A 14,460-nucleotide genomic window follows, 5' to 3' on the forward strand; every position below is an offset into this window, starting at 1 on the left:
AGCTTGGTCCAATCCAAAAAAATCATGCTTGCGTGACTTTATGAGGTTTTATGGATTAAAAATAAGCCCCTAACAGTTCTGATGCTTCAGGTACTTAAAAGAAAAAGCAAATTAACAACAACAACAACAACAACATCAAGATATGTTGTGGGTGACAAGTTTCTCTTTCACACAAGTTTTCTTTCTGAACCAAAGCAAGCCCCTGGAATTGGGAATTGGGAATGCTTGAAACACAGGCTTCACTACTGAGACACAGAAAAAGGTTTATATTAGTTTGGTACTCATTTCCCACCAACACAAGGAAACTGACAGAAATATGCAGCACACTGACAGCAGCAACTCTTTTGCCAGATATTTTATTGGCAATTTTGGGAAAAGGGATAAAATACCTTTTTTTTTTGCTTTGCACCTAAAATATTTCCCAACCAATGGGTTCAATGGAAGGAAATCATTAATTTTTTTGACATTTTCAGCCCCTGACAAGTTGTGTTTTTCCAGATTTTTTTTCAAACTGAAGCCAAGGGCCAGCCACCATTAAACATGATATTTGGGCAAAGCCTATAAATGAGAATACAGAATTAAGGTTCTTGCTGGGAAACTTACACTGATTTTAAAGTAGCCTTGACAGGCTCTCAGCCCTTCTGAAAAAGACTGTTTAGTTGGACTAAATAGTGGACTAATTACAGTCAGCCACTTTTGATACCTTGGAATTATTTCTTTTTCACTCCTGTAGAAAATACTCACTCTTAACAAGTCATCAAAACCAGCAGCACTACTCAGAAAAAAAATCCAACAAAAACCAAACCCCCTCTATTCCTGTGCACATTTTTTGTGCTTCAACTAGAATTTATGTTGAACTTGGAAAAATAATGCCAGTAAGCAAGTTTTGGAAAAGATGGAGAGTGATCCTGTAAATTCACGCTATGGCTCTCAGAGTTCCTGGAGGAAAATGTTGGTGTCTTGAAAAATGAGGTGAATGCAACCAAATTCAGTGAGAAAGCAAGAAATAGTGTTTAAATCTTCTCAGCCAATGTGACTTTTGTCCATATTTGCATTGAGTCTGCCTGTTTTCCATTAAAAACCCCAACTTTGAGGACAGGAAAAATCACCCTAATAGATAGAAACAGGCCCACTCCTAAATCACAGTATTGGAGGTTCCAGTCCTGAACAGAGACCTTGAGGAAGCTTTTTGATCTGCCTCACTGAAATGTCTGATGCATCATTATCTGTGAGATATCAGAGGGATTTGGCAAGTTTATTTCTTAACTGTAAAGTGGTTTTAATTCAGCACCACTTAGCAGTTTCCTGCCTTTCAGGCAAAATGGCACAATCTTGTGCAGATAAAGCCTCACCATCTGCTGGTGAAACACACATTTTCAGCTTGTTATACCCACTGCAACCCAAACACAGACTGGGCTTGAGAGAACAAAATTAATTGAATAAGGTGGTTGTGTCCCACTTCTCATGCCCTAAAGTTTAATTGTTAGCTGAGGTGGCATTTTGCATAAAGAAAATGGTTTTCAGGTAACTGGTCTATCATTACAAGATTTTTATTTTTTTTTTTTTTGGCCAAATGAATTTGCTTGTATTTGTCTTCCTTTTTTAAATTTTTATTTTTTAAATAATTTGGGATCTTTTTGGCTAAGACCAGAATTTATCTTCAAAGTGCTCCTTGGCTAAGCTTATGAGCAGAATAAAATAGGCTTTAATTACAGTAAGCTGAGGGATCCAATGGCTGCTCACATGTATCTGCTTTTTTTTCTGATGTGCTGTGCTTGTACCTGGGTGGCAGGCAACAATCTTTCCTCATCTATATCATGTCCCTGCCCACTTTTTAAATTTTATTCCTCTTATTTATTTATTTTTCTGTTTTTGAAAGAAGTAACTTCTCAGTGGTTCTGTTGGCTGGGAGACGCGGAATTCACGTTGCGGAGCTGATGAGACACGCAGCAAAACAATTTTTGGGGCAAAACAGCAGCACCTTTTTTTTTTGTACGAAGGGGAAGGAGTTGCTGGCAGCTGTGTTAGTGCAGCACAAAAAGAGGAGGGTGTCCTTTGAGGGAAGCCAGGTCCTCACACGTGGGGCAGGTTCAGTGAGAGCTGTGACCACTGACACGGCCTGGGAGCATCACCTGGGCTTGTGTGCGCCAGCAGGAAGCTGCAAACTCTGGCAATCCTGCCTGGTCCCTGATTTCTGACAATTTGCCCCAAAAGTGAAGGTGGCGAGAGCAGCCCTCGAGGTGTGTTCAGAGGACTTGCAGCACCCCAGCTCTTTTAGAGCTTTGTTAATCACGACTTCCTGAAAATCAAGCCAATTTCTGCTCAAGATGTTTCAGGTATGATTACACTGATGGATTCAAGAGGCAGGGGAGAATAATGTAGTGGCTTTTAGAGCATGTTTTGCCAGCTCTGCTTTTCTTCTGTTCGGGGTAGTTATAGGGCTGTTTGTTGGCTTTGGTGTGGGAGAACATTATTTTCCCTCTGATATACATTCTACAGCGCAATGAAAATGGCTATATGTAGTCTTTATTTACATTGAGAAAATTACAGAATCTAAATTGTTCTTGCACTTTACTCTAGACTTTTCTTCCAGCATTCCTGCAACAGTGAACAACACTTTGGAGTATGTACCAAGGACAATCTTCACCCCACAATTACCTATACGGCTCTAAGCAGTGAAAACAAACACATTTGAGAAAAAAAAACCACAGTGTTGCAGGAGAAGGAAGCAAACACTCACACAACTGTGTGAGCAGAGTAATTTGCCTACTTGGATCTTTTTATACTTTAAACGTGATGCAACACAAACTACAGAACAACGTAACTTACATTATCAGCTGGGGCATTTAATAATTGATCAAAGGGAGAGAGGACACAACGGGAAGCTTGAAAATACACCAGCAAAATCAAATTTAAATAATTCACTTAGCTCTGTGAATGGTAACTCTTACAGCTGTAAAGCACACCCATCCAAGCAGGAAAAAAAAAAAAAAAAACAAAAAAACCAAAAAAAACCAAAAAAAACAAAAAAAAAAAAAACCGGAGGAAAAAAAAAAAAATCTGGTGTTGCTTTTGGCAGCTCCCCCTTTGTGTTTGCTAAGGACCCTTGTGAGCAGGCAGAGCAGACAAGGAGCCCTTTGGAGCCATTCATGTTATGGATTAAGCACATACAGCAACTTGGGGCTGTGCCCAGGGCCCCCTGCCCCACGAGGGGGGCTTTTCACATCCCCTGGAAAACGCTGCTGATAATTAGTGCTTTGTAGGGCGGTGAGCTCACTGCCATTACATAAGATTAGTGCTGTAATAAGGAGCTGGCCAGCGTCTGTGGCCAGATTGTCTGTCACTGGGAGAATGCTGCCAGCCGGGAAAGGGATGGGGAATATTGCCACTTTTAAAGCTGTACAGAGACCCTGCCTTGGGTTTTTTTCCCTCCCCTTCAGCACAGGGGTGTTTATGCTTTGTGTTCTGAAAAGCTGGTTTCTCGGGTTGTCAGTGTTAGGTAGGTATGTTAAAATAAAAATTGAAAAAAAAAAAATTAGGAAAAAGGAGGAAAACAAGCCAGAAACTTAATTCTGGCGAAAAACAAAGCCCTCTCTTTTCCTTCCTTTATTGGTCGGTGAATCAGAAGGCTTTAACTTGAGCAAATCTGTAACTGCACCCCTCTCAGAAAGAGGAACTTCATTGAACACACACACACACACACAAACCCAAAACCTTCAAAAGTCATGGAGTATTGTAGTGAAGGAGCCTGCCTCTGAGGGTTAAGTAAAGCAAACAAACTAAAAAGTGCTGTAGTCAGCTGCAAACAAAAAGCTCATTGTGCCCATGTCCCACAGGATCCTTGGAGAAGGAGATTTTAAACCTACCAAATGTTTTGGTTCTGCGCTGCAGTCAGTCATTACGGCCTCTTTTTAAGATGCTCATTTGACCCACGTTTAAATGGAGGAGAACTATATAATGTTATTAATGACAGGTATATTTTTGGTTCAGGATGTCGTAACGAGGGCCTCTTGGACAAAGTGGGGTTTTGTCTTGTTTTTACCGGGGGGTCAGCAGTTACTTCAGAGACTTGTTACTGCTGGGCTGAAATTACTCCTTACTCTGGGCTAAAATTCTTGGACAGCTTCAAACCTGCCGTAATTGTTGACAAAGTGCAGGATTTTCCTTCTTTTTTTTTTCTTTCTTTTTTTTTCTCTCTCCTGGTAGCTGTGCACAAAAAGATTAAATCACACCCCACACAATTTGCATTGTGCTGCTAATATATATTCATGTCAATGTGACTCCAAAACAAACAGGAATTCTCATTTTTAATGTGATTTCTCAGCTGCTAAAGTGACTTCTGAGAGCCCATCACACACAGCATACCCTCAAAACTAAACTCTACAGTGTGTGATGAAAGCTATCATTCTGAAAACAACACATGGTGAAGAGCAGGTAAAAGTCCACGTCTTCATTTAGCTTTGAAAGAGTTACTGAAAGCTGTAATTCTGAATAATTATAATTTTGGAGCAACTCGGGGCTTTGGAGCAAGCAGACAGCGTCACCTAGTGGGGTTTCACTTCCCATTCACCGTTTTCTGCTTCTCGTGGAAAAAATCGTCATTCCATGGTATTGCTTTAAAAACATCCCAGACCTAGCAATCTGCTCCACCACACAATCATTTCTTCCCAAAACTATAGGACTGACAGGGATTTTATGTTCCAATTTCATCAGGTAGACTTTTTTCCCCCACTGGCTGAATTTCAATTAATTAGATTTCTTTTCCAAATTATTTCTTTTTGCAGAGCTCTTCCTGCTTATTCAATCTGCAAATCGCTTCTTGTGGATAGCTGCACATGAATGTGTGTTTTCCAGAGTCCCTCTCTGTTTTTGCAAGCTGCTGCACGGGACTAAAAAAGTTTCCCAATACATTCCATCTCTCTGTAACCAAAAAACCCAACCCCTGCAAGTGAAATCTTTTGCAGAAGTATTTAGCAAAGCTCCTCCTGGGAGTTTGCCTTGCTCACAGTGTGACTCAGTCATGGGGAGTGTTGGGTTCCTGCCTGGTCCAAACTCTGCCAGTTTCCCAAAACCCTATGCAAATAAAACTCAGATTAGGAGCTAAAGGAAAGCCATTCAACCAGAACCTAAAAAAAAAAAAAAAAAAATCAGGATCACGACATGTGATTTTTGTGTGTACTTGTAGATAGGTTTAAATATAGGAGCTGTCTTCAAATTGATTTGAGTTTCTCCCAGCAATGACAGCAATGATTTATGCACACATTTGGTGCCTCCTTCGGGCAATTATTTTAGCATCTGTCTGAATCTGCGTGTGATCTTCCCTGTGATCATCCCCCTTCAGGCAAGACCCACGCCTTTAAATCATGGTGTGTGCTTAAACTCTCACTGAATGGAGTTTTTAATCTCAAGAATGCTTTTGGTGAGTTCTGTCACTCTGCTTCCTTTCACAAAATTAAACAGAAAAATCCTTTGCAGGACTGGAGGGAATTTTCCTGGAACAGAGCCTGCACTGTAAGACAGATTATTGTCTTCCCCATGTAAAAATGCATTTAAATACTAGGTGACCTTAATGGAAGTATCTCATACATGGCCAAATCTTCACAGAAATCTGGTTGATTTTTTTTTTCCCCCTATGGAAAAGAAACGCAATCCTGTTTAAACTTCCCAAGTGTCTCCTGTAACAGCATCAGTGCTGTTACACAGTCACAAATGAGGGTTTCCTGGGCTGATGCATGTGCTCATTGTAACCTCGTGCTGGTCTTGTTGAAGTTCAGCCAGTGAGTAATTCCCGAGACTCACTGAAAGTGAGATGTAATTTTTACTTCAGCTGTCCAATTATAACAACCCCCACCGTGAGGGATTCATTCAGGGCTTTCCTGATAAAGATTTCTAAGACTTTTTCTGCTATTGTGTTGCAAAAAAGAAAAAAAAAAATAAAAGAGGGAGAGAATTGTATTCCTGTTCTTATCAGAGCTATGGCAGGAGAAGAAAATGGTGATAGTAAGGTTTGCAGTGGTGGTTTCAGCTTAGTGATTAATACCAGGCAGGAAATGTTGCTTCACTTTGAGATGAAATGGCACAGAAAGTATCCAATCAGCCAGTCCCTACCTCTTCCATTGTTGATTTTTCTCTAATTTGCCTCATTAGTCTTGCATTAAGGAGGAATCAGATAAGGAAGTAGCCAGAAGGAAAGAAAATAAAAATCACAACTGCAACCTCCAAAAAGTGCCAAGACAGATTTGTAAAAACAGCTTAGTTTAACATGCTGAAAACATGTTTCCTTTCCCCAGAAGGGAAAGCCTTGACCTGTAAATCTAAATAGATGTATTTCAAGTAAATTATTTCCTAGATTCAGTCCTGTACAGAAGATTATTGGCCTTTACACAATACCGAGGTCAAGCAGTAAAGCTTTGTTGGCATCTGTGGGTTTTTTTTATTGTGCTTCCTTAAACACAAAGCTTGTTGGCTTTTTTGGAGTGATTGATCTCAGGCACTTGATGAGCCTTTTGGAGATAAAAGGAGGGCTGAAATTTCCCAAGGAGTGTCTCAAAGCTGAGATACTCCTGGATCCACCTGGGCAGTGCAAGCACCTGAAAGAGCTGAGTGGATTACCCATCAGTGAGGAAATGAGCCCGTCAAGAAAGGCTGCTTATCTGAGATTTAACATAACAAATCTCCCACAAGGTGGGACCTTGTCCATGATGGGAAGATTATGCCCCTTCTGTTTAATTAGCAGCCATCTGAATGAGAATAGGTAATAAAGTTCTCTGCTTTACAGCTCTTGCTGTAGTCCTGGCGTTTTTAGCTGATTTTATGTGACAAGCCAGCCTACCACCCAACACGACTGTGAATTTCCATGTAAGGAAATCCTCCCCAAAAATGTGGAACTTAATAAAATGTCCTCATGGGCTTTTGAAGCCATCATATCCAAACTCCTCCTGTGAGGCAAGAGAATAGATTTTTCCTTGTTTTATGGGCTGTGGATGGCCAGCCAAGTGCATTATCTAGTGCCACGTAGGAAGCCTGAAGAGCTGAAACCCGACTGGGCTCCAGCTCTAAGTCGTAGACCATCCACACTCTGCAGGGAAATTTTCAGGGCCTTTGAGCAGAGAAAGCCAGAACAAATAAATCCAGTGTGACAGAGGAGGCTCTGATTTCAACAATAAAACCAAAAAAGTACAAGTAAGATCAACTAATTATTGCAGTAAAATTAAAAGCCCAAAGGGTATAAAACTCCACTTCTCGTCCTGAAATGATGGTCAGGCAGACTCCCCAGGGACCAAAGGAAGGGACCAAACCCCTGTCCCTGCAGTCACCTGGCTACACAGAAACCTCAGGTTCTTGAGGAAAAGTCCCAATCACCCTGCCACTGAGGGTTTTGAGAGTTATTCAGAGTAGGTGGCGCAGTGGTGTCTGCCTGAGCCTGCGGTCTGTGCTTCATCAAAGATGGGTTGTGGTAAGAAACAGAGAATAAAAAAAAAAATGTAGCTGATTTTGATATCAGCTGGACGGGGACGGGGCTTGGAACAACCTGTTCTGGTGGAAGGTGTCCCTGCCATGGCAGGGGGTGGCACTGGGTGATTTTAAAGGTTCCTTTCAACCCAAACCATGCTGAGATTCTGTGATTGCTCCAGGCCTCCTTCTCCACAGCTGGAGCAGGAGTGTGGCCAGACAAAACTCCTCTGAGGTACATTTTGTGCCTTGTACATAATTAAGATTATATGTCAAGAAAAGTACATTCTGGAAGCGCTTTGCATTTTAATACAGAGAAAAAAATTCATGTCTGTTGTGGTAATGTTGCTTAAAGAACAGAGTAGTGATGGTTTTCAGGTCACTCTGCAATCACCCACTGTCAATATTTCTGACAAGGACTAAAAACCTTACAGTAACTTTTCTTCCATGTATTCATGAAGTATTTGATTCTATTTAGGCTTTGTCTTATGAATGATGCAGCATTGCCAAAGGCTTTTTCCCACTAATTTTTTGCTGATATGGGTTTACTGGAGATCTACAGATCTACACCAGTAGAAACCAGATTCATGCCTATGCTCATGCAAAGATCTATTCCACAAGAGAAATGCAAAATATTAGTTTATTTGTCTAGTAGCCTGTTCCACTCAAACTGTGAGAATCTCTTTGTATCATTGTCCCATTATCAGTGTCTAAATAAGGAACTGGAAAACTACAGAGGGGCTGGGTGGGGACCTAAGAAAGCAATTCAGCAGTCTGGAACTTCCTCTGCTAAGCAATTCTGGCACCAGACCCAGGCAAAACCAGAGCTCCTCAGCCAAAATAAATCTGTGCAATGACGGTATCAGATGTGAGGTAACAGCAAGTCATGCTGGAGGATATCAGACATTCCTGAACAAACCACAGGTCCTAGATGTAATACCCTGCCACCACGCTGCAGCCCTGCCAGCTAAGCAAACACGAATTTTGGAGTCATTTTGGCAAGGCAAGCAAGAGCATATGGAGCCTGTGTGCTGAGGGTGGGAGCTGGCAGGCTGCTGAGCACCTCCAGCTCACACGCCCCCAACAGCCCCTAAATATCCTCCATTCCCACACTCTCATCCCTATGGAAGCAAGCAGCTCTGCAGCGTTATTTTCACCAGAAAACAGATGCAAGGCTTGCTGAAATCTTTCCTTGGCTCTCAGGACATTATTGATGGAACTTTCTGCCACTAACCTTACGGTTTTCTTTAATTTTTGTATCTATGCACACATTCTTGAAAGCTAATGGATCCTAAACTTGAGTAAATTAGTTGGTGTGCACTGTAATTTAGGACTGTTAAACACTAAGAAGTGGAGATGGAGTTAATGTAGTTCCAGCTGAAAAGGGGGGTGTTTTATTAGAGGTAATAAATTCAGTGCAGAACAAATTTATTCAGACTGTGCTGGTTAAATTGCCTGGATAATTAAAACCTATGATGGGTAAGATGACACGTGGTAGGAAAAGGTTAAGTATTTAACTCATTTTCCTTTCATACTTTGATTCATTGTAAGATAAATACTACTTGTGTGGGGTCTGTTAACTTTATTTCTAAAATGTGTTCACCCAGGCAGTGAATAGGGGTTATTTCACAAAGAAATAGAGAACTAAACTTTTATGACATTTGTACAGGCCAGATTTAGTCAGAAAGATGTAAGCACTGAGAAAAATATAAGCACTGTAAAAACTGTGTCATTTTGCCCATACAAGGGGCTTGCTGCCTGGGTAATGTCTGGCATTTATGTGAATTCCAATTCTTACAGATAGCTATTTTTATCCTTCCTTAAATTCTTCCTGGAGTGACACAACAGAAATCCCAGCGAAAATCAAAAATCATTAGGAGTGACTTCCAAATATTCTCTCGCTTTTCTTGGCATAACATGATGCAAATCTCAGATTCCTGTGCTTTGTTTGGGAGCAAAGTGAGGGATTGTCCCACCTGTGCTGGCTGCCAGGACAGGAGGCTGCATGTCCCCTCACAAGAACTGCTGCCCAAGTTTCAATCAGTCTGACTAAAGTGTTGCTACTTTTCCTGCTGGTTGATTGTAAAAACACACTGAATCCTCCCAAGTTTTCACCCCAAAATAACATTGTGCTGGTATTTCACAGCGGTTTGAAGGTTCTTTTGTGAGTTTTTATTTCTTGCTTGTTTTGCACATACCAAAACCCATATTTCTACTTCTAAATGTAGTGCATTTTGAAGAAGCACTTTCTGCTGTTATTCATATATTTTCATAGATGTTTGAGGCTGGTTTTTCAACAGAGGGCAGAATTTGAATCAGCATTTCTAAGGCTGAGAGGCTGCTGTCTGGGCTCAGACTGCCACCTAGCATTTGTAATGAAAACACCAATCTCCAGTGGTCCTGGGGGCCAAATTCTGGCTCTTTCACTTATGCTGCACCTAATTCTGCATGTCATCCCTGTGGAATGACTTCATTAACTGAATGAAATCATCCAATGCCATAAATAATCCAAGTCTGGGAAGTTAGTCTGTAATTTCTCACTTAGTACATGTGCTCTAATGAGGGTAATGGGATATTTATTTTCTTGCATTATACTTCATGATATTTATGCAGAAAAGATTGTTTTAGACACACTTAGGATCCAGTTTTGCTTGTGTCTCGCTGTTTTGTTCACCTCACATCAGTTTACAGTAAATGAGAAGTTAGACCAGAATATTTTTCCCCTTGAGATAATCTTTAATATAGTGGGAAGATACTCTAAATCTACCTTTGTTTAGCCCACTCTTACCAGCCTGAATCAAACAGTTGAGATTCCTTTTTGCCAAGGTGATGTCATGGGCTCTTTTGTTAATGTAAATATCCTCCAGCCCTGGGAATGATGGTTTTGCTTCTCTTTTCTGCAGCAATATGAGAACTGGAGACCAAACCAGCCAGACAGCTTCTTTTCTGCTGGAGAAGACTGTGTTGTTATAATCTGGCACGAGAATGGGCAGTGGAATGATGTCCCATGCAATTACCACCTCACTTACACCTGCAAGAAAGGAACAGGTACAACCTTTACAGTGACAAAATCATAATTTGCTAAATTGCCATTCAGTTCTTCTGACCGTGCTCTCTGGACCTTGATGGATCCATCAGTTTTCAGTCCTCTTGAACATGTCACTGAGGATGACATGAAGAGCCCTGAAAAAAAGACAGTTTCCTTAAATGCTTGTAGTAACTTCGCTGCTTTTTAGGTTTCTTTGTGTGAGTATGCCAACTTTTGGCTTGAATTTACATTTAGAATTTAAACCAAAAAGGCAAGACTGACCACAATATCTGCCATTTTCCCATTTCCAACACTATTAATTTTGGTTTACAAGACTGGAGATCTACAGAGCAGACTGATCCCCCTATCCTTGTCTGGATGTTCCTTTGGGAATCCATCTGAGGTCCCTCGTCATCTTCCTTAGCCAGGGCTCAGAGGCTGGTCCCAGCCCACACTGGGCTCACAAACTGAAGTTTTGGGTGATGCTCTCTCTTCTTTCCAGTGGCTTGTGGCCAGCCTCCTGTGGTGGAAAATGCAAAGACCTTTGGGAAGATGAAGCCTCGCTATGAGATCAACTCCCTCATCAGATACCACTGCAAGGATGGCTTCATCCAGCGCCACATCCCCACCATCCGCTGCCAGGGGAACGGACGATGGGATATGCCCAAAATTACTTGCATGAATCGTGAGTTCTCTGAGAGAAAAACACTGACACAGCAGAAACAGCGGGCTAATTTGAGATTAATAAGTAATGAATGTGTGTTTTAAGAGAGGAGCGAGTCTGGTAGGACAGATTATGGTGGAAAAACACCAAGCATCCAAAACTAATGGAAATTTTCCTCTTCTGTGTCTACTTATGCCTTGGAGTGGTTGCCTAGAACAGGGGCTAGACAAGATCAAGAGAATAAAGTGGGTATTTATTAAAGGCCCTCAATAGGTGCATCTTGGGCTGTCAGAAGCCTCCCATGGGCTGCACCCAAGATGGACAATGGTCACGAGTTTTTCACACAATTATAAGTTTGGTCCATTTACATTTCAGGGGTTAATCCTCCAATTACAGCTTCAGGTAATGAAGTCATTTACCCCCAGTTTGCTCCCCCCAATTCACTTTGGTTTATACTTTTGGGGCCTGAGGCTGTCCTCAGGCCTAGAGGAGTTATCTGACCAATATATGAAGACAGTAACTAACACTTTATATTGAGTTTAGAGTTATACCCTAGAGCAGAACAGGATTTGAAAAACACAAAGGCTAAAATCTTAAGGCATCATTCCAGAAGGCATTAAGATTATTTTAAAGTCAGAAAATCCTGGCATCAACAGGTTCCTAATAATGCTAATGACTGTGTGTATGCCTGTAACACTGCCACAGCTCCAGCTAATCATTTGTTTACCCTCTAATTAACAAGGAATAAACACAACTGTGTTGTGAAGTGTAGCCGGCCCATTCACAGCTTAATTTTAAACAAATTTCCCCCCCCCCCTTTTTTTTTTTTTTCCTTCTCCCTTCTCTCTGCAGCCTCCACATACCAAAGGACTTACTCTAAGAAATACTACTACAAACACTCCTCATCAGGCAAGGGGACGTCGTTAAACTCATCCAAGCACTACCACCGCTGGATCAGGACGTGGCAGGACTCGAGGCGCTGAGAGCTAAATGGTGAATTGGGGATTTCCACCATTTCAGCCAAAGTCATAACTTTCTGTGCCTTTTTCTATCACTTATAGGAGTATTATCGAATCATTTTGAAACTACGGACTGCAGTATTCACGGCGTGTTTTTGCAAAAAAAAGAAAAAAAGGAAAAAAATAAAAAAATTGCGGTGTTTATCAGAAAATTTAAGAAATAAATAAAAAAGAGGAGAAGTGCTTATGGGGATAAAAGGAAACCATTTCCAGCCTATAAAGATTATTAGTTTTCTATATGCCATCGGTGTGGACCATTTTATGATACGTACCAGCCTTCTGCAATATTTAAACAGCTCAATTTTAGCACCAATGAAAATGTAAATAAGATGATTTTAATGTTGTTTGACTGTGTGTTGTTTTTAAAATCCTGTATATAAAATGAAAAGTCACACTAATTTCAGGCATATTTATGGTTAGAACGGCCTCAGAGGTCTTCAGTCATTTATGACGTTGTTTCTGTGTTGTTTACCTAGGCTGGAAATGGTTGAAATAAAGACTTCACTGACTGAAATTTGAAATTATCAGGTGAAGATAAACACACAAGTGACAAGACTTTTTTTTTTTTTTTTTTTTTTTAAATGGGAGCTGTGCCAATTCCCACCCAAGGTACAGTTTGTGTCCCATAAGATGAAAAGTTTAGGCAGAGCACATAAAAGTGGCACGAAGCATGAACTAGGGACTGCAATATGGAACATTTTTTCTGCTCTCCATTCCAGCTTCAGCACATGTGAGAAAGGACTGTATGGAGGAGTTGTGTATGACAAGGAGAGCCTGTAAAATTCCAAGTGCTAATACATTAACTTTATCAACCAGGGCCACTTTTTTCTTTTGTTTGGGTTTTTTGTTTGTTTGTTTGTTTGTTTTGAGAAAAGAAAAAAAAAAGGAAACAAGGAAAAAATTTACTTTCATGATATTAACCACAAGGTCTATATTACAGGTCTCTGCATTCTAAAATGGAGGTAGACCTGGTGTTTGGGGGATTTTTTTTTTGTAGAAAACAAACAAAAATCAAAAAAGTAAATAATTTTGTATATATAACCATTTTTTAATCTTTTTATAAAGTAATGAATGTTTGTGTATGAATGCTGCAGCTGTGAAGCGTACATAAATAAATGAAGTAAGCCATACTGATTTAATTTATTGGATGTTATTTTACCCATACAAAGAAGATTCAAAGAGCTCACCAGTGCAGTATTAGCCCCTGAGCTCCACTTTTGGAACCATCTTTCAGTTCAGCTTGCTCTTTTCCCCAGAAGAACAAAAATTCCTGCTAAACAGGATAATTTGTTGGCGGCTAGATGGGTGAGAGCTGTGCGTGACCCACAGAAGAATCAGGATCTTGGCTTTCTCTAAAGAATTGTGTGCACAGATTGGTTCTAGGTTGTAGTTTGGTGCAGCGTGTACGTAGGAGTTTTCTGCTATGATTTCTTGCCCCGGTCAGTGCCACCACTGACCCGGATGTGTACAGTGAGTGTAGGAGGTGACGTTTGAAACGGCCTCTCCACGGAAAGGACTTGTTGTTCCTGCAAAGTGCCTTGCACACCTTTGGGCACAGGACAAAAAAAAAAAAAAAAAAAAAAAAAAAAAAAAAAAAAAAAAGTTAAAAAAAAAAAGGAAAAAAAATTAATAACAGTTTAAAAAAAAAAACCCCGTGAAAATAAAGTAAGTTCCTTAGGATGTACCTTTTAAAGTAACATGAAAACCACACACACAGAGGCGCGAGGTTTACGCCTCTGTGTTTGCGTGGGGTTGTGATGGGGACGAAAAAACAGAGAGGGAAAGGAGAAGAATTGAAGCCCAGCCAACAGGGCAGAGCTGCCCGTGGCGTGACCTTGCCACAGCTGAAAGCAGAGTCAGACAACATCTCCTGACCCTGAGGAAAGGCAGGGGCTGCTGCCCACACTTGTGGCAGGACCTCCTTGTGTTGGTCGGTCGGTTCCCCACCCCTCACCCCCAAACAATGCACATAATACTTTTCTCTATTTATATTATTATCTTGTATAGTGTATAATGTGAATGTCTGGGGTTTGTTTTTTTTTTTTTTTTTTTTTTTTGTGAATGAAAGTCTAAAATCTTTGTAACTTTTATATCTGCTTCTGTTTCACCAAAGAAACAAGGTTTTGCTATACTGTGACTTGTCTTGTTATTGCATGTCTTCCTGTTTAAATCTATGCAATGTGATTTTTTTCATATGAATACAACTAGACTGTCAGGTACTTCACAATTACCATGGGCTTGGTCAAGTGCCCACTGGCGTCAAAGAGTCAGCTGGCTGAACTTTAGTAGGTGCTGGA

The 14,460-nt window shown here is 40.7% G+C and overlaps 1 protein-coding gene across 1 annotated transcript in view; it reads left to right on the top strand.

Moving 5' to 3' along the window:
- VCAN (versican) overlaps positions 1-14,181 on the top strand; it is a 99,275-nt gene extending 85,094 nt beyond the window's left edge. Inside the window, exons 14-16 of the mRNA XM_059492480.1 lie at positions 10,356-10,500; positions 10,983-11,165; positions 11,997-14,181. Coding sequence (XP_059348463.1) covers positions 10,356-10,500; positions 10,983-11,165; positions 11,997-12,127 — 459 coding nt within the window. The 3' untranslated portion in view covers positions 12,128-14,181. The remainder of the gene's footprint in view (positions 1-10,355; positions 10,501-10,982; positions 11,166-11,996) is intronic.
- The last annotated feature ends 279 nt before the right edge of the window (positions 14,182-14,460 follow it).

This window comes from Ammospiza nelsoni, chromosome Z (genome assembly GCF_027579445.1).
Source record: "Ammospiza nelsoni isolate bAmmNel1 chromosome Z, bAmmNel1.pri, whole genome shotgun sequence".
Classification (NCBI taxonomy): Eukaryota; Metazoa; Chordata; class Aves; order Passeriformes; family Passerellidae; genus Ammospiza; species Ammospiza nelsoni.